Source organism: Osmerus eperlanus, chromosome 16, assembly GCF_963692335.1.
Source record: "Osmerus eperlanus chromosome 16, fOsmEpe2.1, whole genome shotgun sequence".
NCBI lineage: Eukaryota > Metazoa > Chordata > Actinopteri > Osmeriformes > Osmeridae > Osmerus > Osmerus eperlanus.
The window spans coordinates 12,779,302-12,802,916 of NC_085033.1; the positions used below are offsets into that span (position 1 = coordinate 12,779,302).

The 23,615-nt window shown below is 48.4% G+C and overlaps 2 protein-coding genes across 4 annotated transcripts in view; one reads left to right on the forward strand and one right to left on the reverse strand.

Moving 5' to 3' along the window:
- Positions 1-1,506: 1,506 nt before the first annotated feature.
- On the forward strand, positions 1,507-8,327 carry gpr160 (G protein-coupled receptor 160). 2 transcript variants are annotated; one of them, XM_062480559.1, is made up of 3 exons: positions 1,507-1,650; positions 3,967-5,032; positions 5,067-8,327. In XM_062480559.1, exon 2 carries the CDS (start codon positions 4,014-4,016, stop codon positions 4,881-4,883), a length of 870 nt encoding a protein of 289 aa, XP_062336543.1. In that variant the 5' UTR covers positions 1,507-1,650; positions 3,967-4,013; the 3' UTR covers positions 4,884-5,032; positions 5,067-8,327. The 2 variants fall into 2 exon arrangements, with proteins under 2 accessions (XP_062336543.1, XP_062336542.1); XM_062480558.1 differs by lacking the exon at positions 1,507-1,650 and having other exon boundaries at positions 3,837-5,032.
- Positions 8,328-9,626: 1,299 nt separating this feature from the next.
- skila (SKI-like proto-oncogene a) overlaps positions 9,627-23,615 on the reverse strand; it is a 22,868-nt gene continuing 8,879 nt past the window's right edge. For both annotated transcript variants that reach the window (XM_062480556.1, XM_062480557.1), the window contains exons 3-8: positions 17,270-17,353; positions 16,314-16,399; positions 15,474-15,616; positions 13,998-14,305; positions 13,202-13,432; positions 9,627-12,371 (exon numbers count right to left, since the gene is read on the reverse strand). In XM_062480556.1, coding sequence (XP_062336540.1) covers positions 12,114-12,371; positions 13,202-13,432; positions 13,998-14,305; positions 15,474-15,616; positions 16,314-16,399; positions 17,270-17,353 — 1,110 coding nt within the window. In that variant the 3' untranslated portion in view covers positions 9,627-12,113. The remainder of the gene's footprint in view (positions 12,372-13,201; positions 13,433-13,997; positions 14,306-15,473; positions 15,617-16,313; positions 16,400-17,269; positions 17,354-23,615) is intronic.

Consider the following 23,615-nt stretch of genomic DNA (forward strand, 5'->3'; position numbering starts at 1 on the left):
TTTCAGTTGGCTATTTTTTGGTGCCCCCTCAGGAGTTGGTGCCCTACGCACAGCGCGTAGTGAGCGTTATGGGAGCGGCGGCACTGGCTACTATACTACACAAACACTGTTTTTGACGTGATTTAACATAACATTTTGATCGAACGAGTTGTAATAAAGTACTCACATTAAGGAAAGTTAGGACTGCGTTCATAACGTGATGTAACATTTTAGTTGACATTGTCCAGGGCCCCTTAGATGTAATGTGCCCCTGGGCAAGTGCCCAGTTGCCCTAATGGTTAATCCGGCCCTGTTAACCCTTGTGTTATCTTCGGGTCATTCTGACCCATCAGTCATTGTGACCCACCGTCGTATTGCGACAGATTTACTGCATACAAAGACAAAGTGAAGCATTTTCTTTTAACAGCTAGGCTGTCTCAGACCCCCCACATTGCAAAGGTTAAAATAAAATTATTTTAATTTGTTTTTGTATTGGGTAAAATTGGGTAAACACAACGATGGTTCATTATGAACCTTTGGGTCATGTGACCCGAAGGCAGCACGAGGGTTAATATGCCGCAGCGCCTAATCAAGCGCGTCTCGGTTGGAGTTGTTAGTCGAGCCTGCCACTTATCAGCCAATCAAAAAACAGAACTGGGCTACGCAATAGCCAATCAGAAAAGAACACTATTGTATCTGGGTACGATTTAACGCAACAACCAATGAAAAAAAGCATATCCTGGAATTGTTCACGTGATTCTGTTACAACATCTTCTGAAAGTTTCGTTCACCCACAGAGGAAACCACTGGAGCTCGAGCATCACTTTGAGCACAGAGTAGGTCATGATCTCCTGTTAATCTTACAACAAATTCACAACTTGTTTGACACAAATGACAACTTGACTGCTGTTAGAAAATGTTTCCCAGATAATTAGCATCAGTTTTTCATGAGTGTCTGTAACTTAGCCAACAGTTTTACAGTCTGTTCACTGACAACACCTGCTCAGAACAAGTATTCTAGGCCTAGTCATATTTTCGTTATCACACGATGACTGACACATTGTCACATTATAAACATCTCTCTCCAAATTGGCTTAATAATGTTATTAGCACTAAATACATTTTACATGTATTGCATAGTCGATGTTATAGGTCAAATTTAAAATCATGTCATATTTTATAATCATATGGCATTAATCATTGCATCTGTCTTTCAAAGATGTCAGGTAAAAAGCAATTAATCAATTAATTAATTTTGACCCCCGGGGAGGGGGGAATGTCACTCTTGCCTGTCTTCAAAACTTGAGAGCCCTGTGTTCAATGGGACTTACAGATGGTGGCTATGCAAGCCAACACTCGAATGAATTCGAATGAAAACAAAGCCGAGAAACCGCACAAACAGGTATGATTAGTCTAGCTTTCACGCCCTCCTCATACTTGAGACCTGTTTGTACATGCCTGGCCTGTTAAGCCCCTGTGCATCATAAAACCCTAAAGAGTTTGAACTCCACACAAATTATACGACATAACAAACACACAGTATTTTGCAATGCTCTTCTGTCACTTCCTCGTTTTCAAAACCTGAAGTGGCCGAAGTCTTTTCCCTTGTGCATACAACCAGCCAGGATTACCTGTGTGTTTATTACAGTGTCTTCAGTGCATTTACTCAAGGTAACTCAGATTTGTTTTTTATAAAATAATAGAATTTCCTTTGCTATCAATCTAAGTGAAGTTAGCTGTAATATAAATCTATTGCATTACTTACCTTTGTATCATTGTATGTATATTAGTCCTTGGGACCCAACTGTTAAACCGCACACATTGCTCATCAGTTTTAGGCGTTGTGTCATATTTCCCTTTTCTCTTTTATAAGCACCAAGAAAACCCTTGACTGTATAAATTACCTTGTGTGTTTAACGTTATATTGACAGTTTCTTCTTAGCACATCTTGAATCAAGATTATTGTCGTATCGACACCCATTAACTCATTGTAATTCAACACACACACAGCTTTCTACACAACTATTCATATTCTGCTGGCACTTTCGCATTTTTAAAAGCTGTGACGAATCAACGTGTAAAACAAATTCTGTAGTAAAGCATCCTCAAGGTGGGATCCTGCTTGTTCTACTGCATAACAGGTTTATTTCCGTTAACACTTGAGATCAAATCTATGAAACTTTGTATGACCCATGGGCGTATATTTAGCGGGGGACGCTAGGTACTAGTCCCCACCAATATTTTAAGATGACAAAATTGTCCCCACCAATATTTTAGCAAACTCATTTGTGCTGTAATTTGGATCGATTCCGAAAAAATATTTTGCACAATATATTTGCAAAACTCATTTGTATTATTGTTCGTCGCCCAGAAAAGTGCAAAAATACATTTTCAAGTTATCCAACGCGCCCTCGAGCCTGCGAGACAAGATGATGTAATTTAATTGGCTGAAGTGGCAGTCAGAATCAGTGGCAGTCAGAAACACTTGACACGTGAATCTTGACTTGCAGAAAGAGAGCTGTCAGTAGTCTGACACGGTAAACTACTAAATACGCCAGGAAATAATAAAGCCTCATATTAGTATTTCATTTGGTATCAGCATTGATATTTTTGACCCTTTTGTGATAGGAAAATGTCACCCAAAAAGAAAAGATGTATCAGAAGTTTTTTCACCACCCAGAGAGTAAGTAGCTAGCAAGGTCGTTGTTAGTTAGCTAGCTAAGTAGGAAAACTACCCACACAGTGCAAACCTGCTAGCCTTACATCGCCACCCATTCTACAATGGAAACATGTTTTGAAAGTTGTTAGTGTAGTAGAGCATGTAACTTTTGCTTGTATTAAATCTATCCCTAGCGTCTGCAATCTTTCGACCAGTGTGTTAGCAGAAGCTGGTCTTGTTGAAGCCAGAAGGATAAAGCTAACCTACCCACATAATGGGACCGTGCTAGTTTAGCCTAGTACCAGCAGGCTAGCAATTTAAAAGTGATATTAACTGGTAGTTGGGCCTATATAATCCCTTGGATAGTAATATGGCTATCCCTGTAATCTCGACCAATGTCAGCAGTCAACTAAGCATGGTTAGTGTCTGTATTAAATTGATGAATTACTGTGTAGGTAGTAAAAAGGTGCTATAAATTGGGATGCCCAAATATAAATCATTATTTCATTGCTCAGAAGTCCAGTACAGATGATGTAGGCCTAGTACAGCTCCATAAAACCTAAACCAACCATTACCTACATATTTTAAAAGAAATCGTTGGGGGGGGGCGGGGCGGGGCCTTCAGTGTCCCTACCAAAGCTGAGACCAAACCTATGCCCTTGGTATGACCGATATGCAGAAATAAACATTGTTCCATGCGTTACGTGGGGATTTTCCCATACCCCAATGCCTCTTTCAACCATAAAGATCCTGTAAAATGGATTTGAAAATGAGTTTTAAGTTCATCACACCACAGAAGAATTTGTTGACAACTACCCATCCAAATTCGAATGAAAAAAAACAGATAAGTATGTTAAATTAGGCTTTGAAATCGTGAGAAAATCAGCAGTCTTCTCAGCTTGAGACTGGGGGGGGCCGTGTCGCCTGAAGATGAATCTCCGCCCCCTCGAATTTCTTGAATTTAGCAACAACAGCAACATGAGCTAAATCAATTGCAGATATCAGAACAGACCTACCTGCAGTCTCTGAGTGTTTTATGTATTAATTACTTTGTCTTTGTGTACCAGCAGATTAACAGAATTAACCGTCTGTGATCTGACGTAGGTCGCTGTGATGTAGATCGGTTGGGTTTTGGCTCCGCCAATAGCCTACAAAACCTGAGCTGAAAACGGAAGAGAAACTGTTCCACATTTCAGTGCGACAGTGTTCTCGCTTTGCACATGCTTTCAGAAACTAATTTCACACGTACATAATGTACTGAGAAGCAAATCAGGAAATTTGCTTTACAGGAACTTTAAGTAAATTTTACTTCCTCTGTTCCTCTACAGTGTTCTTTCAAGCCACAGTGTAAAATCTGAGAAACCCAGGCATCGTCATGGAAATCTCAGTACCATCCATACTGCTGGGCTTGGGAGGGAAGAGTCTCCTTAACTGGACCTTGGTTCTGCTCCAGAAGAAACACATGTTCTGGAGCTTTCTAGGAGTGTTCTCCTGTTCCCTGGCGTTGGTGGACTCTCTCCTGACCCTCAGTCTCTCTGTCCTCCACCTCCAAGGAGACCTTTGTGTCCTGGGTGTGCGGCTTACTAGACATCACGTGTGCCTGTTGGTTCAAATCTTTTCTTACACCTACGATGCCCTGAACTGGCCAGTTCTGACAGCGTCTGCGTTGGACCACTTCTGGATCCTTCTCCCTGGTCCGACATCTGCGTCAAGGGGACTGAAGCTTTGTTACATCACGGCCACCTGCCTTTTGTGGACTCTGGTCCTTCTCTATGTTTTCTTGGTATCGGGGTTCCGTCCTGTGTTTGGGAACGAGCCCCACCACCTGTTGCACCAGTGCTGGGTGCTATCCAGCACTCAGATGCCACAGGTTGCCATGGTGCTCTTCCTGACTATTGTGTGTGCGGTACTGCACATGCTAACAGGGCTTCCCCTGTCAAAGAACCGGGCTTCAAAAGAAACCAAGACCGATGCAAAGTCCAAAAATGCTACAATTGGCCAGTGTTTGTGGATATTTCTGAGTACCTGGGTTTGTTTCATATTGCTCCTGACTGTTATCTTGATGCTGCCTGACGGGATACCTGCCTACCTGGGATTGAACGTCGCCTGGCTGTGTTTCACCCGCAGTTTTATTATAGGTGTGTTTGTTTGGTGGTCAGCCCCACAGTTAGAGGAGTGTTCAGCCTTCAGTGACTATTTCTGCGACTGGAGGTTAAGTTTCCTGACCGATCAGGAAAACCCATGAAGCCATAATGCAACACTCACAAACTCTTAAAAAGACCTGGGGCCTGTACTACGAATCAAGGTTTGGCGTTAACGAGTTAACTTCAGGTTCAACCCAGGGTTTTCTGTATTACGACGGTGGATCACTTGTTACCGGGGTAGATCGCCATGGTAACACATGCTGAACGCCTAACCTGGTCGGGAGCAGGTTAAGTTGTAGATCAGAGATCAACCGGTATAAAAGCCCCGCCCACTAACTCATTCTTGATGATAATGACGTCACCGTTCATAGAAGATCCTGCGGAGCTTGGTGCGCGGATAGTGAGAGGTGCGCTCAGAAGAGCCAGAACATTTAGAGACCGACAAATCCCTTTGGCATTCCCTGATGAGTATCTTTATGAAAGATATAGATTCTCAGCTGAGGGAATTACGTATCTTTGCCAGCTTCTTGAGCTGTATGTTGCCAATGCTACACATCGAAGCCGTGCGCTCAGTCCCACAGACTATGCATAGCGTTGCGTTATTTCGCTACGCTACGGGTACTTTTATGTAGTGTCATGTTGATATGTTATTCCTATTCACTGGAGTGTCTCCCCTTAACCCCTTCCGTTGTCCTTGGTTTGCTTTGACCCATTTTCTAATTATTTCCATATCCGAAATTTGGGTTTCCTTCAACGAAAACATTTCAAACCAAAAAGAACAATGTGTATGGTACCGTACAATGCTCTTCACAAGTGAAATAAATGATAATTTCACTACTTTCATTGAATTTGGATGTTTCATTCACTTTTATAGCATTTTTCAAAAAGAATAAATAGGACATTGAAAGAAAGAAATGGTGAAAAACCCTGCAAAAGACTCAAAATGCATAACAAAAAAGCCACAAAAAGGTATAAAAAGACCAAAACGTAGAAAAAAGTTTAACAAATACATCCTCGTGTTTTTTTATTAAAAGGCTCTTATACTCTATATCGAGCTCCAGGGTTCTTTTATACAGGGCCCTCACATTGTCTGCTCCAACCTGAAACAAATAAAGAACATTGTCTCTTTGCAAGGCACACTTGAAGGTGTCCCATTTGACTACTGTGTTTCACGGTTAATTGCTTATACCTTGTGTCTTTGTCTTGGCCTTGAAGTGGAGGCCATAGGCTCAGGGGGAGGAAGAAGATCCTCTTCCTGCTGAGTTTAACACCAAAGCAATTTAATCAATTGAGTCATATTTGAAATGAGCACTTTAAGGACTTGTGGCTCATTTTCAGACAACCACCATTAGCTAGTCATTACAGACACACGTTCACACACTCTCATCATCTGTGGTTCAAGTGGTAAATAAAACTCAAAAGTGTACCCCCAAAATGCTCTCTGAGCAGGCAGACACGTCTGTACAGTTTCCTGATAATCTAGGACCTCCACTTGACAAAGTAAATGGCATATTTGATCAATATTCAGCAACCACATATGGCATACATACTGGCGTATGACTATTAGTTTCACGACAGTGGGTGGTGGCAGCAAAACCACTGTATTTCCTGTCAATGCAGAGAACAGTAATACATTTCACTCCTATAGGCCTATTCATAAATAATTTTTGAATGAACATGGTCACATAGATTACTTGAAACATACATATGGCTGGGTTTCCGAGCTGCTGCCACCAGGGTCTGAAGAAATGACCTGTTTTTCTAATTTTTCTTCCTGTTGGCTGCAAGCAATTGCCTAATTTTTCTTCCTGTTGGCTGCAAGCAATTTCATTGTTCTATAGGCCCTTTGTATACCAATATCCTACAAAAGGGACAGACTCAGGCAATTCAGCCTTGTACTTGTTGGCCTTAAAATATGTGCAAGTATTGCCTACTGCTACTTACCATTTTGAATTATGTGTATTTTTTATTTGCTCCCACGATCGTTTGCCACTGCAAGGGTTGCAACTTAAATAATACAGCAACAAAAGTTTAACGTTATGGAACGCACAAGTGTAATTATGGTCACATCTTGTGCCTGGGGCAGTGATATCAATAAGTCATGAATCTTACGCATTTACAGCGTCTGTTATTTTCTGCCAGCTTGGCAGCAGCGACTTTGTTGATTTGTGCCTGTATTATATGTCTGTATTCCTGATATGTTTGTATTACAATATTTCACGCAGGAGAAGTAGACAAAGTTTGTAAGATTATTGTCTGCTCCTGCGTGAAATATGCGGCTCTTGTTTTTCTCATGTTTGCGATTGGACATACGGTGCAAACACCGCCCCTTTATGTGAACGCGCATGTCTCTAGATTGGAAAGATCCGGGATTGAGTTAGAGTTGATAACCGCTGTCGTGATACCGTTTATCGTGATTGCGATTGTTAGGCTTCGTGTAGCCGGGTAACAAAGTAATCCAGAGCATGTTGATCTTGATTCGTATTACAGGCTCCTGGACATGGTGTTTGTGTTGACACAGGCTTCCACAAAAAAAAAAAAAATGCCCTCGCAGAATGGTGACGCTGTTATGGTGACACTAACTTAAAAGTGAATGACTCCTGAAAAGGACTCCTGAGAGTGAATGACTCCTCAGAGTGAATAACTCCTGAAAATGATTCCTGAGGGTGAATGACTCCTGAGAGTGAATGACTCACCCTCCTAAACTTGTAATAAAAGAAACAGAAAACACCAGTTTGACACTACAGAACTTTACTTGAATTTGATCCAAGTTCATTGTCTATACAGGGTATATACAATATCTGAAATCAGGGGGAGGGGTGGAAAATAACTGACAAAACAAAACACTAGATACAACTGAGGTATTAGCTAAAAGCATTTACAGGTATGTTGTTTACTAGTAAATATCAATTATGATGAACGGTTAGAGATGCAGTGTCTTCTGCTTAAAAAACATATTTTATATCACAACATGAGGTAGGAGAACAGTGTCTCGTTTCATGCAAGAACAAACTTCTCATTACACTGTATTATTGGCAACATAGTATGCAATGGTCATTCACAGACACTGTTTCTTGTTTCAGAATAGCATTGAGAAAAATAAAGTTTGAATCATTAAACAAAGCCATAAATATTGTATCTTTCTAATATAATGTGTAAGGTGTACAAATTGATTAACATGGTGTGCCTATCTCGAGTAACAAGTCAAACCTTATGTTAGAAATCATATCACAGTTGTAGCCTACACCCTAGTCCTCTACACTGTTATATCATAATGCTGCTTGTCAACCTAAACGCAACAAAGCATAAATGGATCCCTTCAACAGTTAGGAATCCTGCTTGTTTTTGATGAGCCCTAAATACGTTTGATTATTATTCTTATTTTTTTTTTTTATATCAAGGGCACAACTCTTGGGTATGCTACTTCTGTATGCGAATGCTAGGAACTGTACACTTCAAGGTAGGCCAGAACAAGTCCTTAAAAGTGAGTTGGGCAAACTGCACACCAATAAAAAAAATCTGTACAAAGCATATCTAACTTGTCACACTGCAAGAAAGCCCAGCACACTGTGTTCCACCTACTTCCTCCTACTTCTAGTCCTTTGTTTTATTATCAATATGGCATACAACCAAGTAGATATACAGCACCCCCCTGTGTATAAAACGCAATTTACACAGAAAAACTTAAACATACATCAGACACCCCATACCTGTGTAAAAAAAAATAATAAAAACCGTTGCCTGCTGGAGAGGTAATTATGGCAATAATAAAACAATACTGATTATCGTGTGATTGATGTAAACACATCAGAACCATGCATTCCGTTATTACAAGGATGACCTTCCCCAAGAGTAAAGTCTCAGAAAGTCAAACTAAACGACCACACACAAACACAACCACAGAGCTACGTGAACACGTGTATCCCTTTTTAGCGACTGTGCTTCAGTCTCTGCCAAGCAGACGGTGCACACGCCCACAATAGGCACACCAACGTGATGCTTCCCCATGTTACTCGTCCAATCAAATGAGGCTACATTTGTGTGGTGGTGGTTTGTCTGCTGAACAAACGTTTAGTTCACTTCAATTAAATCGAAAAAAATCGTCCCATGTTCGCCCCGTAAATCATCATGCTAAACAGCGACCTTAACAGTTTGTGCGTTTGGGTGAGGGAACAACTACGTGAACAATAAACATTAATTGAGTGGCTTGGTGACAACAGACATAAACCATAATGGGTTGAGACACATGCAGGAATTATTTTCAGTTTAATTTCAATGATTATTCTTTCTACAAATATTCAGAGCATTTCAAAATTTGTCGGGGGAGGGAGGTCAGTGGAGGAAGGAACGAGGAGGAGGTTTTTACAGTACACAGTAAGCTATCAAGATGAAATTCACAAAAAATTAAGTAGTCAGTTAGTGGGGGGAGGGGGGGGGGTACTGTTGCAAAAGCACTTCTGTTCCTATTCCATTTCAGTCCTGTGGGTCGGGTATCACAAATCCATGCATTTCACTCTCAACACCAATTTACACCCTTCAACAGGGCTAAACCAAATACACAAGTCAACTCTGAATTCTTCAAATATTATTCAAGCAAAAAAACAAAAAGAAATATTCAAAAAAACAAAACAAAAAAACATTTAGGCTGTTTGGAACCTCTGTTCTGGTCCAATTTATATAACCTTTTAAAGATTACTCATAAGAACAGCTAATATATTAATGACTACCGTATATACAAAGTGAATATAAATCTTTAGTTAATACATTAAATATCGCATTTCTTATTTTCAGGAAAAGTTTATATGGAACAATAGAAGGGTGTAAATTTGCAATATAGACTTCAGACATCAAAGTAGCTGTCTAGTTTTTTTTTCTCCTCGTGAAAATAACTGTTACTGGCTTAACGTGGCTGGTAACAAATAGGAACTGTACTCTGCCTCAGCATTGATTGGCCTGTTATTGTCAAGGGAGCTCTTTAGAAATCTGCATTGAAAGGTTTGGAGCACAGTGGAATGTCTATCAATTTGCATTTATAGCAGATGCATAAGAAGCTTCGAAGTTAAGCTGAGGCCGATCCCGTCTCTTTTAAACAATTATTTACACATTCACTCTCTGGGATCCCGCTCACTGGCTATAAAAGATTTTCTCCCTGGCAACTCCACAATGCTCCCTATTCCTCTGCTGTGTGTCTGCTCGCTCTCATGAGCAGCTTCAAAACAACAGCCAAGACCCCAGCTGATCTGGCACTGGAGATGAGTGTGTAGTGTGTGTGTGTGTGTGTGTGTGTTGAAGAGGGGAGGGAGCGGGGTGGTTGTGGGAGTGAGAGGGGCGGGGTGGGTACAGAGATGGGGGATCCTGTACCGGGCACACCCTGGGGCAGTGGAGGCCCCAGACAACAGCAGCTGCCCCCCATTCTGCCTGGGATAAAAGGGGCTCCCCCTGTATCCCGGCGTCCGGGCCACCCAGCCAGGGAGACAGAGAGAGTCAGCGAGAGGGCGTCAGTCCTTCATCCATCCCTTCTTTCCTCCCTCTCTCCTCAGTACTGTTTGTTCAGCCAGGCGGAATAACACTGAGCAGGGGCCACATCCAAGGACCAAACCGTCCTGGACTAATTCCTTTCACCTGTGACCCACATTTTCATAACAAGATGACGCTTTCACAGCGAGGGGGTGGCAAAAAAAATAATAAAAAGAAGTCTCTGCTAACAATGAAGTTAGCATTAAGATAAACAAAGACTTGGAAGGGGCTAGTACTGTAGCATAGATCCTCTACTGGGAAACTCTGTTGTCGTTCCCTGACTGATAACGTGGACTAGACGGCCACTGTGCAGTCCAAGTGTCTGTGTGCATGTATATGTAAGATACATGCACCACGTTAGACTAGCGCTGTACTACTGCCAAGCACAGTTCAGAATGAAATAGAACAGAATGGATGGTTTCTGAGACCTTGTACCAAAAACAGCGTGAGTGAATTCAAAACGCGCCACATTCCATTCCCAGAGGGGGATCAGATTGATGCACGACATTTTCTCTCAGCCTTAAAGCTTGGGTCTTCAAGGGCAGTGTAAATTCTTGTCTCTGGCCATCGTGACTGTTTCCCCGCTGTGTACAGGAGGTTGTTTTCCCAGTAGAGGGCATTGGTGTGTTTGCCAACAGGTGTTTAAATTGTGAGGTCACAAGGTGGAGAGGGGGTGGGGGATGAAGGATATGGCCAGCTGTAATCACAGTCACAGTCAGGCTGTTTGGTCTAGAGAGAGGAGGAGGGGGGGGGGGGGGGGAGGAGGGCGGAGAGGGAGTCCAGCTGCAGCTTTGCAGACAGACAGACAGGAGGAGTAAAGGAGCAAGTCTAAAGAGTTTGTGTTTGAAGGCCAACCTTGCTCAGAGTCTTTCATCTTCAACCTATCTGACATTCATCACCATCTATTTTCATATAACTGCAAATGCTATGTACAATAACGTTCTACCTCCCCCCATATACTTTATGTTTTTATACACATAGAACCTTCTTTTTTTTCTCCCTCAGATGTTTCTTAGCAAAAGAAACGAAATATAACGTGAAATGAAAATGTCCATGCAGTTTCCTGCTGTGGCTAGTACTGAGCACCGCTGAGACGGAGCACACGAGTATGGCCGCCATTTTGTGTCCTTGGGCCCCGGTTGCCGTGCCAGGTAGTTGTAGTACGAAGTAGAGTTCAACTCAATCGGAGTAAAGAGGTTGGGATCAGAGTCTGTGTCAACTCCCAAGTGTCTGTAGGTTTATGACACATCAAGTCCAGTGTCCAAGTAAGAAGAAAGAAGGGATGAGGGAACGAGGGGACAAGAGGAGGAGGGAAGGAGAAAAACAGAGACCCAACTCTGTGAAGCAGCTGTTCGGTTTCAGTAAAACTATAAATAAAAACAAACATACATCCCCAAAAAGGTTTTAAATACTGTTTTAAGGATCGAGGGAAATGATTGAAAAAATAATAATAATAAAAAAAACAAAACAACAAAGAACTTTGAAGTGATGTTGTATTAAAAAATAAAACAATGACAAGTTTTTCTACATTGCTAAAATATATATATGTATTAAAAAAATCGAAGGGAGGTGTGAAGGAGAAAAAGACAAGTTGTTGAGACAACAAGCCACAGTTATGGGTGTGTGTGGGTGTGTGTGGGTGGGGGGGGGAGGGGGGCTAAAGAAGTCAGGAGAGTTCTTTCAGGCTCAAGCTGTTTTGTTTTTGTCTACAGTATGTAGTCTTGAACTGGCGGGGAGGGAGGGTGGCGGGGCTGGTGGGAGATGAAAAAAAAAAAAGATTGATGGATCGAGGGAGGGAGGGGGGACGGCGGCGGCTACTTTTGGCCAGAGGCAGCCTCGGGAGCCTCCGAGGAGGCGGGAGGCGGGGAGAGGCTGCGGGGGCCAGTGGAGGAGGACGGGGTCGGGGGAGGGGAGGGGCTGCCTCCCGCCGTGCCAGACTGGGCCATCTGCTGCCGGAGCTGGGAGATCAGGCACTCCAGCTTCTCCCGCGCCTCGCGCTCTCGCCTCAACTCCCCCTGCAGCTCCAGCCTGTCGGTCTCCGCCCGCTCCAACCTCTGACGCAGGTCCACCAGCTGGGGGAGGAGAGGGGGAGAGGAGGAGAGAAGGAGAGGACGAAGGGAGGGAAAGTGAGGTCAGGTTAGTCTGAACGGTACGCAGACATTGGTATGCACTGGACACATACACAGATGCAGACACACACACACACACGCAGTCCTACAGCCAGACAGTCTGCGCTAGATGCCAGAGAGCGAGTGGAGGGAGACTGGGCTTTTGTACGAGAGCTGGAGGGGGGGAGGAGGGGGGGCGAGATTCCAGAGTCCAGCCCAGCATAACAGCCCCTATCTCAAGATAAAGTCTAGTGGAAACCCAAACAAAGACCCAGTGTACAGACTGATCACACTGCATGTCTGGCTAGTAGTACACACACACACGCTATCTCTATATCACACACACTTCCCACTGAGTGTCAAACATTAAATGACTCAATCAATAACTTGCAGATTTCCCAGGTGTGGTGGTGTGCCTGCCTGTCTGCCTGCCTGCATGTCTGCCTGTCTGCCTGCCTGCCTGCCTGCGTGTCCCCAGCCCCAGCCTGTGTGGCATACCTGGGCCTGCCTGCCTGCCTGCCTGCCTGCCTGCCTGCGTGTCCCCAGCCCCAGCCTGTGTGGCATACCTGGGCCTGCCTGCCTGCCTGCCTGCGTGTCCCCAGCCCCAGCCTGTGTGGCATACCTGGGCCTGCCTGCCTGCCTGCCTGCCTGCGTGTCCCCAGCCCCAGCCTGTGTGGCATACCTGGGCCTGCCTGCCTGCCTGCCTGCCTGTCCCCAGCCCCAGCCTGTGTGGCATACCTGGGCCTGCCTGCCTGCCTGCCTGCGTGTCCCCAGCCCCAGCCTGTGTGGCATACCTGGGCGGTGTACTGGGCCTCCTGCAGGTGTGTGGCCCCGGGCTCACACACGCAGCTCTGCTGCCTGAGCTGGTCCAGACGAGCCTCCAGCTCCCGCTGCTCCTGCCGGGCCTGCTCCAGCCGCTGGGCCTGCTCTGCCTGCACCGCCTCCAGCTCCACCTGCAGCTGGCTCCGCTCTGCAGACAGCTCCCGCAGTCGCGCCGCCTCGCCCCCGCACACCGCCTCCAGCTCCTGGACACAACGGGACACGCTACGGTCACACTCTGGGTCTCTCTCTCTCTCTCTCTCTCTCTCTCTTGCAGTGAAGAACGTGTGTGTGTTTGTAGTGAAGAGCGTGTGTGTGTGTGTGTTTGTAGTGAAGAGCGTGTGTGTGTGTGTGTTTGCAGTGAAGAGCGTGTGTGCGTGTGTGTTTGCAGTGAAGAGCGTGTGTGTGTGTGCGTGTGTGTGTGTGTTTGCAGTGAAGAGCGTGTGTGTGTGTGTGTTTGCAGTGAAGAGCGTGTGTGTGTGTGTGTGTGTGTGTGTGTGTGTGTGTGTGTGTTTGCAGTGAAGAGCGTGTGTGTGTGTGTTTGCAGTGAAGAGCGAGTGTGTGTGTGTGTGTTTGCAGTGAAGAGCGAGTGTGTGTGTGTTTGCAGTGAAGAGTGTGTGTGTGTGTTTGCAGTGAAGAGCGTGTGTGTGCGTGTGTGTTTGCAGTGAAGAGCGTGTGTGTGTGTGCGTGTGTGTTTGCAGTGAAGAGCGTGTGTGCGTGTGCGTGTTTGCAGTGAAGAGCGAGTGTTTGCGGCCGGCCAGCCAGACTCACCATCTCCAGCTGCAGCTGTTTCTGCAGGGTGCAGCTGAGCTTCTCCTGCTGCCTGCTGTACATCTGCATGATCTCCACCACGATCCTGTCCTTGTCGTCCTCTCCCCCCGCGTCCTCGCTCGTCACAGCCGACGCCCCCGAGTGAGGAGGAGGAGGAGGGGGGGGCGGGGAGTGGGCGGCTTTCCTGCTGCCCAGGCTGGTCTCCATGGAAACAGCCCGCGGTTCGCATTCCCGCTCTTGCTCTCTCTCCTCGGCGGCGGTTCGCTGGGATTTAGCGTCCTCGGCTTCGGGAGGAGACGCGTGGAGGTCTGAGGAGGGAGAGGGAGGGAGGAGAGAAGGAGGAGAGAGAGGTTGAGAGGCGCTGGAAACAGAGGACGGTCTACTGTGTTGTCGCCGTCCCCCCAACGGCAGTTGAGTCAGAGTCTCCATCGCCACGGGATACGAGGCCCAGCCCTCAGACACGCCCACACACCAGGGATGAGAGGGATGGCGACGCTGCCTTTCCTGATCGGCTGATAATGGTGTGTCGGTGGGACCTGGGCTAGTGCCCCGGCTCGCTCACCACGGGGGAATGTCAGACTAATATATTCATATATGCGTGACAGGAAGCAGGCGGTGCCTTTTAGACTCACAAACCTAAATGGGTGACTCACAGAGTGAGAGACAGGCAGAGAGGGTGTGTGTGAGTGTGTGGGGGGGGGGAGGGGGATCAAAGCGAGAAAGGTGGGAGAGAAAGTGTGAGCGAGAGAGTGAGAGAAAGAGTGAGCGAGATAGAAAAGACAGTGAGAAAAAAAAACCTACGATGAATTAGGAGGATGGGAAAGAAACAGAGTAGAAAAAGCTGTCAGGGTGCCACAGAGGGGGGAGGTGTGAGAGAGGATGTGAAGATAGCAGACAGGGAAAAACAGAGAGAAAAGGAGAAGGAGATGAAATGGGAAGAATGAGAGAGATATGGAGGTTGTGATGAAGGAGAGGAAGAGGGTGACAGAGTGTGGAGGGAGGGAGGGAGGGAGGGAGGGAGGGAAGGAAGGAAGGAAGGAAGGAAGGGAGGAAGGAAGGAAGGAAGGAGGGAGGGAGGGAGGGAGGGAAGGTAAGCAGGTTCTGCTGTACTTTGACCCCAACACCTCTACCCCAGAGACTGGTACCTCAAGGTGTGTGTGTGTTTGTGTATGTGTGAGTAAGTATGTCTGTGTGCATCTGGTGTGTGATTGTGTGTGTGCGGGTCTATTTGTATGTGTCTGCATGCGGTGTACGTGTGTGTATGTGTCTGCATGCGGTGTGTGCGTGTGTGTGTGCATGCGGTGTGTGTGTGTGTGTGTCTGCATGCGGTGTGTGTGTGTGTATGTGTCTGCATGCGGTGTGTGTGTGTCTGCATGCGGTGTGTGTGTATGTGTCTGCATGCGGTGTGTGTGTGTCTGCATGCGGTGTGTGTCTGCATGCGGTGTGTGTGGTGTGTGTGCATGTCTGTGTACTGACCCATGGCGGGCTGGTCGGCAGCCAGGCCTCTCCTGCTGTAGTGGTGTTTGAGCAGAGCTCCCAGCACGTCGGGGCTGACCTCCTCCTCCCTCCTCAGGGACACGTTAGGGGCAACCATCTTATCGTAGGTGTACAGGTAGTAACTGGAAAACACACACAGGACACCCACAGTTACATTTACATTTAGTCATTTAGCAGACGCTCTTATCCAGAGCCACTTACAGTAAGCACAGGGACATTCCCCCCCGAGGCAAGTAGGGTGAAGTGCCTTGCCCAAGGACACAACGTAAATTTGCACGACCGGGATTCGAACCGGCAACCGATTACTAGCTCGATTCCCTAACCGCTCAGCCACCTGACTCCAGTTACATACAGAAAGAGCAGCGCCGCAGCACACGGCTGGCCTGCGTGGTCGGGTCAGGTCATCCGGACTGACTGCTCATCCTGGTGTATCCTGGGCTGCTGACCCAGAGAGCAGACTAGTCTGAGCTCTACCTGAGGTCACACTGCTAATCCTGGTTCACCCTACTGTCTGGACTAGCGTGCCGACCTGGCTGGCTGTCATGGGGCTAAACACACATAATTCCAGCCTTAATCTGGGGCAGATTAGCGGGGACCGCAGACTGTGTCCTCACGCCATCCCCAGGGAATTCTGGGAATGGCGGGACAGTGAGAGGCAATGGTTTAGAGATTATACTGTACGCACAATCCAGAATACCTACAGTCATTTATTGTTGCACCGATTCACAATCTAGTGGATGGATGCCTTTGTAGCAGTGTGTGATTCAGCAGGGGATGATATGAGCACTGTGGAGAGGTGCAGTGTGGGTAATGTAATACCTGGGATGCACCAGAGGAGAATGGCCGGACTCCTCTTTGATGTCAGAGAACAGGCGGTTGAAGACCAGTGAGGGTGGACCTTTACCCTGGAGACAGGAAGGAAAAACAAGCCCGAGAGAGTCATGACGTGAGCGTGTGGCGTCCACAAAGGGCAAGGCATGCACGTTCCACACCCTCACATTTGTGTCTACCGGCTGTAACGAGGAAGACAAATTATACGAACAAATCGAGTTTGTATTGTGAGCGTATTAGAGCGCGCCACACACACACGGTGAAGAGGGTGGGTGTGTGTGTGTGTTACATGGCTCTGCCGGTAAACTAACTGTGAGGGGTAGCCCATGCTTGTGGAGATGGATGGTTTCTAAGAGCCGGGCCAGATCCCTACTAGGCAGAACACACACACATCTCATGATGACCGCTGCAACACAGAGGGGAGGGGGAGGGGAGGTGGGAGGCAGGGTGTGTCTGTCCTTGTTTGTGTGTGTGTGGGACAGTGAAAGATGAGGAGGTCATAGTTGTCTTTCATTGTGTTGTGTGTGTTTACTTGCATGTGTGTGTGTCTGTTGGGGGGGCAGGGTATTGATAGCAGGGGAGGGTTGGAGGTTGATACAGATGAGGGGGGGGGGGTTGAATGGTTGTTTGAGAAGGGGGGGGGGGTGAAGTGTGCCTTTTGAATGGAGGTGTGTGTGTGAGGGGGAGGGGGGGTGACCTGGGAGTCTGACCCTGTGTGTAGCAGGCTGGAGAGAAGGACACTGGGGGGGGGGGGGGTAGGGAGGACGGAGGAGGGAGAGAGGAGAGAGAGGAGGGAGAGAGAGGAGGGAGAGGGAGGAGAGAGAGGAGGGAGAGGGAGGAGAGAGAGGAGGGAGAGGGAGGAGAGAGAGAGAGGAGAGAGAGGAGGGAGAGAGAGGAGAGAGAGGAGGGAGAGAGAGGAGAGAGAGGAGGGAGAGAGAGCTGACCTTTCTTCCAGAGTCAGTGTCGAGCTGCTTGGCGCTGGGGGAGCACAGCTCTGTGGGGGATCTCCTCACCTCGTCCACAGGCTTCTGAAACAAGCACACCCAGGGGAGGGGGACATGGGTTAGGATCAACACCGCGTATCAAATGGAGTCAGGTGGCTGAGCGGTGAGGGAATCGGGATAGTAATCCGAAGGTTGCCAGTTCGATTCCCGGTCATGCCAACAGTTTACTGTTGCTCCTCTTAGAAAGCTACATCTTGTCTACATACGTGATCTTTTACAGAGCTTCTCCTGGATCTGGAAACAAGGGAGTCAAGTGGTTAGGGAATCGGGCTAGTAATCAGAAGGTTGCCGGTTCCCCGCCAAGCAAAATGACGTTGTGTCCTTGGGCAAGGCACTTCACCCTACTTGCCTCGGGGGGAATGTCCCTGTACTTACTGTAAGTCGCTCTGGATAAGAGCGTCTGCTAAATGACTAAATGTAAAATATAAATCACATTTGTCTGTATGGCCCTTTTTGTAGCAATGTCGCAGAGAGAGGGGTACACACACGGCCATAGAACTGCACCTAAACCAACCTAAACCCTCACGGAAGACGAGGGAAAACGACCAGGCAAAACCCATACACTGTCCAAGCAGCACGTCCTAGACAAGCCTGAGGAACTACAGCGACCAGGACATACAGAGGCACAACAATGACACTTCAGAGAGGAAGCCAGTCAACTACCACCGACGTGGACAAGAAAGACGAACAGCGTCCTACAGGAACACAGAGGAAGAGAAGCACCATCGACGAGCAAAGAAACAGACCAGGAGATGACAGATAGTGGGAGGACCATAAATAAAACAGACAAGACTGTGTGTGTGTGTGTGTGTGTGTGGGGGGGGGGGGGGGGGGTGGGGTGGTGCTACATGAAGCACAGCTGGAAGTAGTATTTCGTTTAACACAAAGACCTGTTTGTGTGTGAGAGACATGTACATGATTCTGTACTCAGTCTGGCATACACACACTTGTCTGTTTGGTAAATACTGCTGGCACGGCTGCCTGTGGGTGTGTGTGTAGGCTGTGTGGGTGTGTGTGTGTGTAGGCTGTGTGGGTGTGTGTGTTTCTCTGAGCTTATCCAGGCCACAGTCAGCAAGAGACCATGAGCTGATGGGCTGATGCTTATCTCTAACAGACAGGCCTGACAATACAGACTGCCTACAGTTCCACTGAGCTGACACACACACACACACACACACCTGACCAACTGGTTGCCGAGGCACCAAGGAAACTAGACTTTCCTGCAGAGAAGGGGGAGGGGGGGGAGAGGGGAAGGAGAGGAGAGGAGAAAGACAGGAAAAGGTGGAGCTCAAGAGAAAGAAAGATGAACAGGAAGGAGAGTTCCAAAACCAAGAGGATTGGAGAGGTGAGTAAGGAGGAACAGTGAAAGCCATATTGTACATTATTGACACACACTCCTTCTAACATATGTACACTAATCCACAGATCAAGACCCAGCACCACCACACACACTCAATACAGTTTAACTGAATAATAAACAGGCTCTCTGATCTATTTTTCCCTATTTACCCGTTAAAGAATTATCCTGGGAACCACAGGGACAATCAGATGATATGGTTATATTTCTCCGGATATTAGCCCGGACTTCTCGTTAACGGGAATGTGGAGGCAGGGTGTGTGTGTCTGAGGCAGAGGTCTACGTGTGTGAGGCAGGGTGTGTGTCTGAGGCAGAGGGCTACATGTGGAGGCAGGGGGTGTGTGTCTGAGGCAGAGGTCTACGTGTGTGAGGCAGGGTGTGTGTCTGAGGCAGAGGGCTACATGTGTGAGGCAGGGTGTGTGTCTGAGGCAGAGGTCTACGTGTGTGAGGCAGGGTGTGTGTCTGAGGCAGAGGGCTACATGTGTGAGGCAGGGTGTGTGTCTGAGGCAGAGGTCTACGTGTGTGAGGCAGGGTGTGTGTCTGAGGCAGAGGGCTACATGTGGAGGCAGGGTGTGTGTGTCTGAGGCAGAGGGCTACATGTGTGAGGTGGGGGGTGTGTCTGAGGCAGAGGGCTACATGTGGAGGCAGGGTGTGTGTGTCTGAGGCAGAGGGCTACATGTGGAGGCAGGGTGTGTGTGTCTGAGGCAGAGGGCTACGTGTGTGAGGTGGGGGGTGTTTTCTCAGAGAGCACTGCAGCGGGGTGGGGGTGGGGGGGTGGTGAGGATGAGAGAGGGAGGGAGGGATGACAGGAACAACAACAAGCCCACTGCAGTGGTGAGAAAGCCTTGCAGAGCCCTCTAACTGTCATAGACTGCGTGCGTGCGATCGTGTGTGTGTGTGTGTGTGTGTGAGTGTGTCATCGCGGGGCCAAACCAACATTAGCAGCAGGTCAGAGAGAGACCTCTCATCTTCTTGACCTCTGCCGAGAGACATGACCACTGACAGTGACAGTGCCCGCTGAGCTGCTCGTTAATGTGTGTGTGTGTGCGGTGTGTCTGGGTGAAGGTGAGTTTGTGTGTCACACAGACAGGAGGCTACATCGTCAGCTTTAATGGCTGCCTGTGTTTCTCTCTCTGATTCTTGCTTGTCTGGAGCTTGAAAGAACGCCCCCCGCCCCCCCCCCCCGCCCACACAAACACACACACAAAAAACACACACCAGCTCATTATTCCTGGTAATCTGGAAGTGGCTTCTGTGAGTCCATAATGAGTGGCTGCGTGCAGTGTGTGTGTGTGCGTGTGATTTAAAGCATCGCCTGGTCTGTCTCTCCCCGTCTGTCTGTTCTTCATCCACTCATTCCACCTCTCCTTCTGCCTCATCATTCCTACATCCCACTCTTCATATCTCTGAGTCCCTCTCTCTCCATTTCTCCCTCCCCCTCTCCTTCGACTCTCTCTCCATATCCACCCCCCTCTCTCCATATCCCCCCCCTCTTTCCATACCTCCCCCCCTCTCTCCATACCTCCCCCCCTCTCTCCATACCTCCCCCCCTCTCTCCATATCTCCCCCCTCCCTCCATACCTCCCCCCCTCCCTCCATACCTCCCCCCCTCTCTCCATACCTCCACCCCTCTCTCCATACCTCCCCCCCTCTCTCCATACCTCCCCCCCTCTCTCCATATCTCCCCCCTCCTTCCATACCTCCCCCCCCTCTCTCCATACCTCCACCCCTCTCTCCATACCTCCCCCCTCTCTCCATATCTCCACTCGCTCTCTCTCTCCTTCCTTCTGTCCAAACCCCCCTCCTCCCCCTTGCCAACACCTGCCATGCAGCTCTGTTCTAATCTACAGTAATGAAGCACCTCTCTTATCCAGAGTTGCTGCTGTGACACACACGCACACACTCTAAGGTGGGGGGGGAGACACATACTGCTGCATTCCTGCATGCTCTAGCCCCACAGACAGGGTCCCCCTGCTCCCTGTTAGAGCCAGCCTACGTGACAGTGTGGATTAGCATTCCAGGCACCCGCTCTGCCCCGCTACACACTGCTCTAATCTAGCAGCAGTCTGCTGCAGGACATCACACACACACGCATCAGTACACCAGCGTACACACGCACACACACTCCATTTCAATGAGGAGTCAGCGTGGGCACTGTTTTCCATCTCTAAGGCCCTGTTGACACCTACGTCAACATGAGTCTTGGGTAATAAGGTCACAAATGGACATCTCTCAGTTCACGCCTGGCATTAGGATACGTCTCCAGTCACCACATGAGATAAGACCTCTCTCCCACGCTCTACATGAAGATGAACACGTCGCCTGCATCGTTTCCCCTTTGCAAAGAACAAATGCTTCGTTTTGTTTTTTTAGTTTTTTAACCGACGGGAGGCAGCAATGCACTTCCTGTGCCTGGTCTGCCGGAAATGAAAAGAAGAAGAAGAAATCGAAACGACACAGACTGGGTCTGTTCCTTGGGAGGGTTCCGGACCAAACCAGAAGAGCGTGGACGTACTTCCACTAAAGCAGAAGACGTCAGATGAGGGGGCGGTCCTTCAGCGTGGCCAGGGACACACAGACACACTTGCTACACAGGCTGTGTGCGAGTGATCTCAACACGTCCTCGGTGGGTCAGGTGCATTCACACCTGTACTGAGAGCTGTCCGCCCCTGACAGGATCAGCCAAGACGCGTGTTCACGCCAGAGGTGAACAGGGCCTAGCAACACGGGGACACACACTTCACCAGGCTGATCGTGTCTCCATATGTTGATCCACTGGTAACAAACAAAACCCTGGCCAGCTCATCACTCTACCTCGCCCAGGGTAGGGAGAACCAGAAAGAGAGGGGGAGAGAGAGAGAAAAACAGAGGGAGAGAGAGATGTGTGTGTGTGTGGGGGGGGGATAAAGGGGGCACACAAAGCCGTGCCTGTGCCCCCTGCCGTCCCCCTTTCCCCATTCCGCTCCACTGGCTCCTACACTGTGCAGTGGCCCCTCTCTGAAGCTTTCATATAGCTGGCCTTCAGAGCCAGCAGCGACGGCACACAGGGGGAGGGGGGGGGGGGGGGGGGGCGCGCCAGAAAAGCCCTTCCTACTTCCCTCCCGAGTTAGAGAGGAATGGGGGTGGGGTGGGGGGGGGGGGGGGAGTGAGAGAAAAAAGAAAAACAGCCTTTATTTAGGTGCCTTTTCATTCTTCTTTGAGACGGCGAGCGAGGGAGGCTGGAGTAACGAGAGCGAGACGCACGCAAGGCCACACACACACATACAAAGACGCGCACACACACGGAAACAAGACGCTCACACGCGTGCGCACACACACACACACGGTCACGCCTTGTCTGTTTCTAACCACATCCTGTTCCAGACCAGACAGTCTGAGAGAGTGTCAAACAGCATACTAGCAGGCACTCCTTGCTCAGAGAAGGGGGGGAAAAAACATCTTGCTGGCAGCGTTTCACTGTTCAGCTTCAGTTCAGTTTACCATGATGTTCCTGTTCATCCTAGCAATTAAGAAGAATGTGTGTTAATGCTTAATCATTTTTCAATAGCTGTATGTGTCTGGCGATGTCTATATCACTAGATATAACATGCCACTTGTTTCCTCAGGACAGAGTAGGAACACACACTATGCCAGTCTCAAATGCCCAACACACACACACGTGAGTCCTTTGTACTGGACTAAATAATCTGTTAGGTATTTATCAGTAAACCACAACCACAAGCAGTCCCTAATTCTCTAGTGTGTATGGAAAACAGACGGCGTCACAAGCAGGCAGCTGACACAGGATGACTCTGCAGACAGACGCTCAGATGGACACAGACCATGTGACTGTCTGGAAGCTGCGGCCGGGGGGGCACACTGACACACACAAACACACACACACACACACACAAACAAACACACACACACATATGTGACTGCGTCACATTACAGACAGAACATGATAAGCATCCAACACAGCAGAGTCACGCCATACTCATTGTCCCGCGAGCACACGCACACACACCTACACACACACACACACACACACACACACACAACCAGACAGATAAGGACAGGTTCATTCCTGACCAGCTTTGGTGGGGCCTGAGGCACATTTTTGGCCCAAATGGGCACCATGTCTAGACAGCTGTCATAGGGAGAAGGCAGAGCTCTCTTACTTACACACACACTTACACACACCACAGTCTGCCTTCCGCTCCCTGCCAGGCTCTGTTGGTTCAGCCTGTCTGGCCTGCCAAGCCTGTCTCCTGGCCTCAGTACTGACACCACCCCAGCTCCTGCTACAGACAGGGCCTCAGTACTGACACCACCCCCAGCTCCTGCCCCAGACAGCCAGGAACCATGGCACCATCTGAGAGAACGCACAGAAGCTGATGGCAGAGTTGTTTTAGTAGGGGGACTTGCACAAACATAACTGAATACAGCCCCCCGCAGTTTCAGTAACAACCGAGTCAGTCTAAACAGGCTTCGACACTGCCGTCCCTGAGATTAGGGAACAGGTCTGACGGATGCAACAGCCCCTCCCTCTCCGTCTCACATGCACACTCCAGTCAGAGACAGCTCTGACCTGTATGACAGCAGACCCGCGTAACCCGAGTATTCCGGCAGGGTTTTAAATACTCTGAATGAGCCGCGTGAGGGGAGGGAGAGAGAGAGAGAGAGAGAGAGAGAGAGAGAGAGAGAGAGAGAGAGAGAGAGAGAGGGGAGGGGGGGCTGCCCCCGAGCCCTGGCAGGAGTGACCTACACCCAGCAGCCTTCCACCGTCGGACGTCTCTGTTCTACCCACCGCATGGCATGAATCAGCTTCAGTGCATCAGCGAGCTGAAGGCTGGTTACTGAACGTAGAGGCCTCTCAGCCGGGTAGCGACACTGCGAGCGAGCAAGCTGTTGCCACACGCATGCCCCGCGTGCGCGCACACACACGCG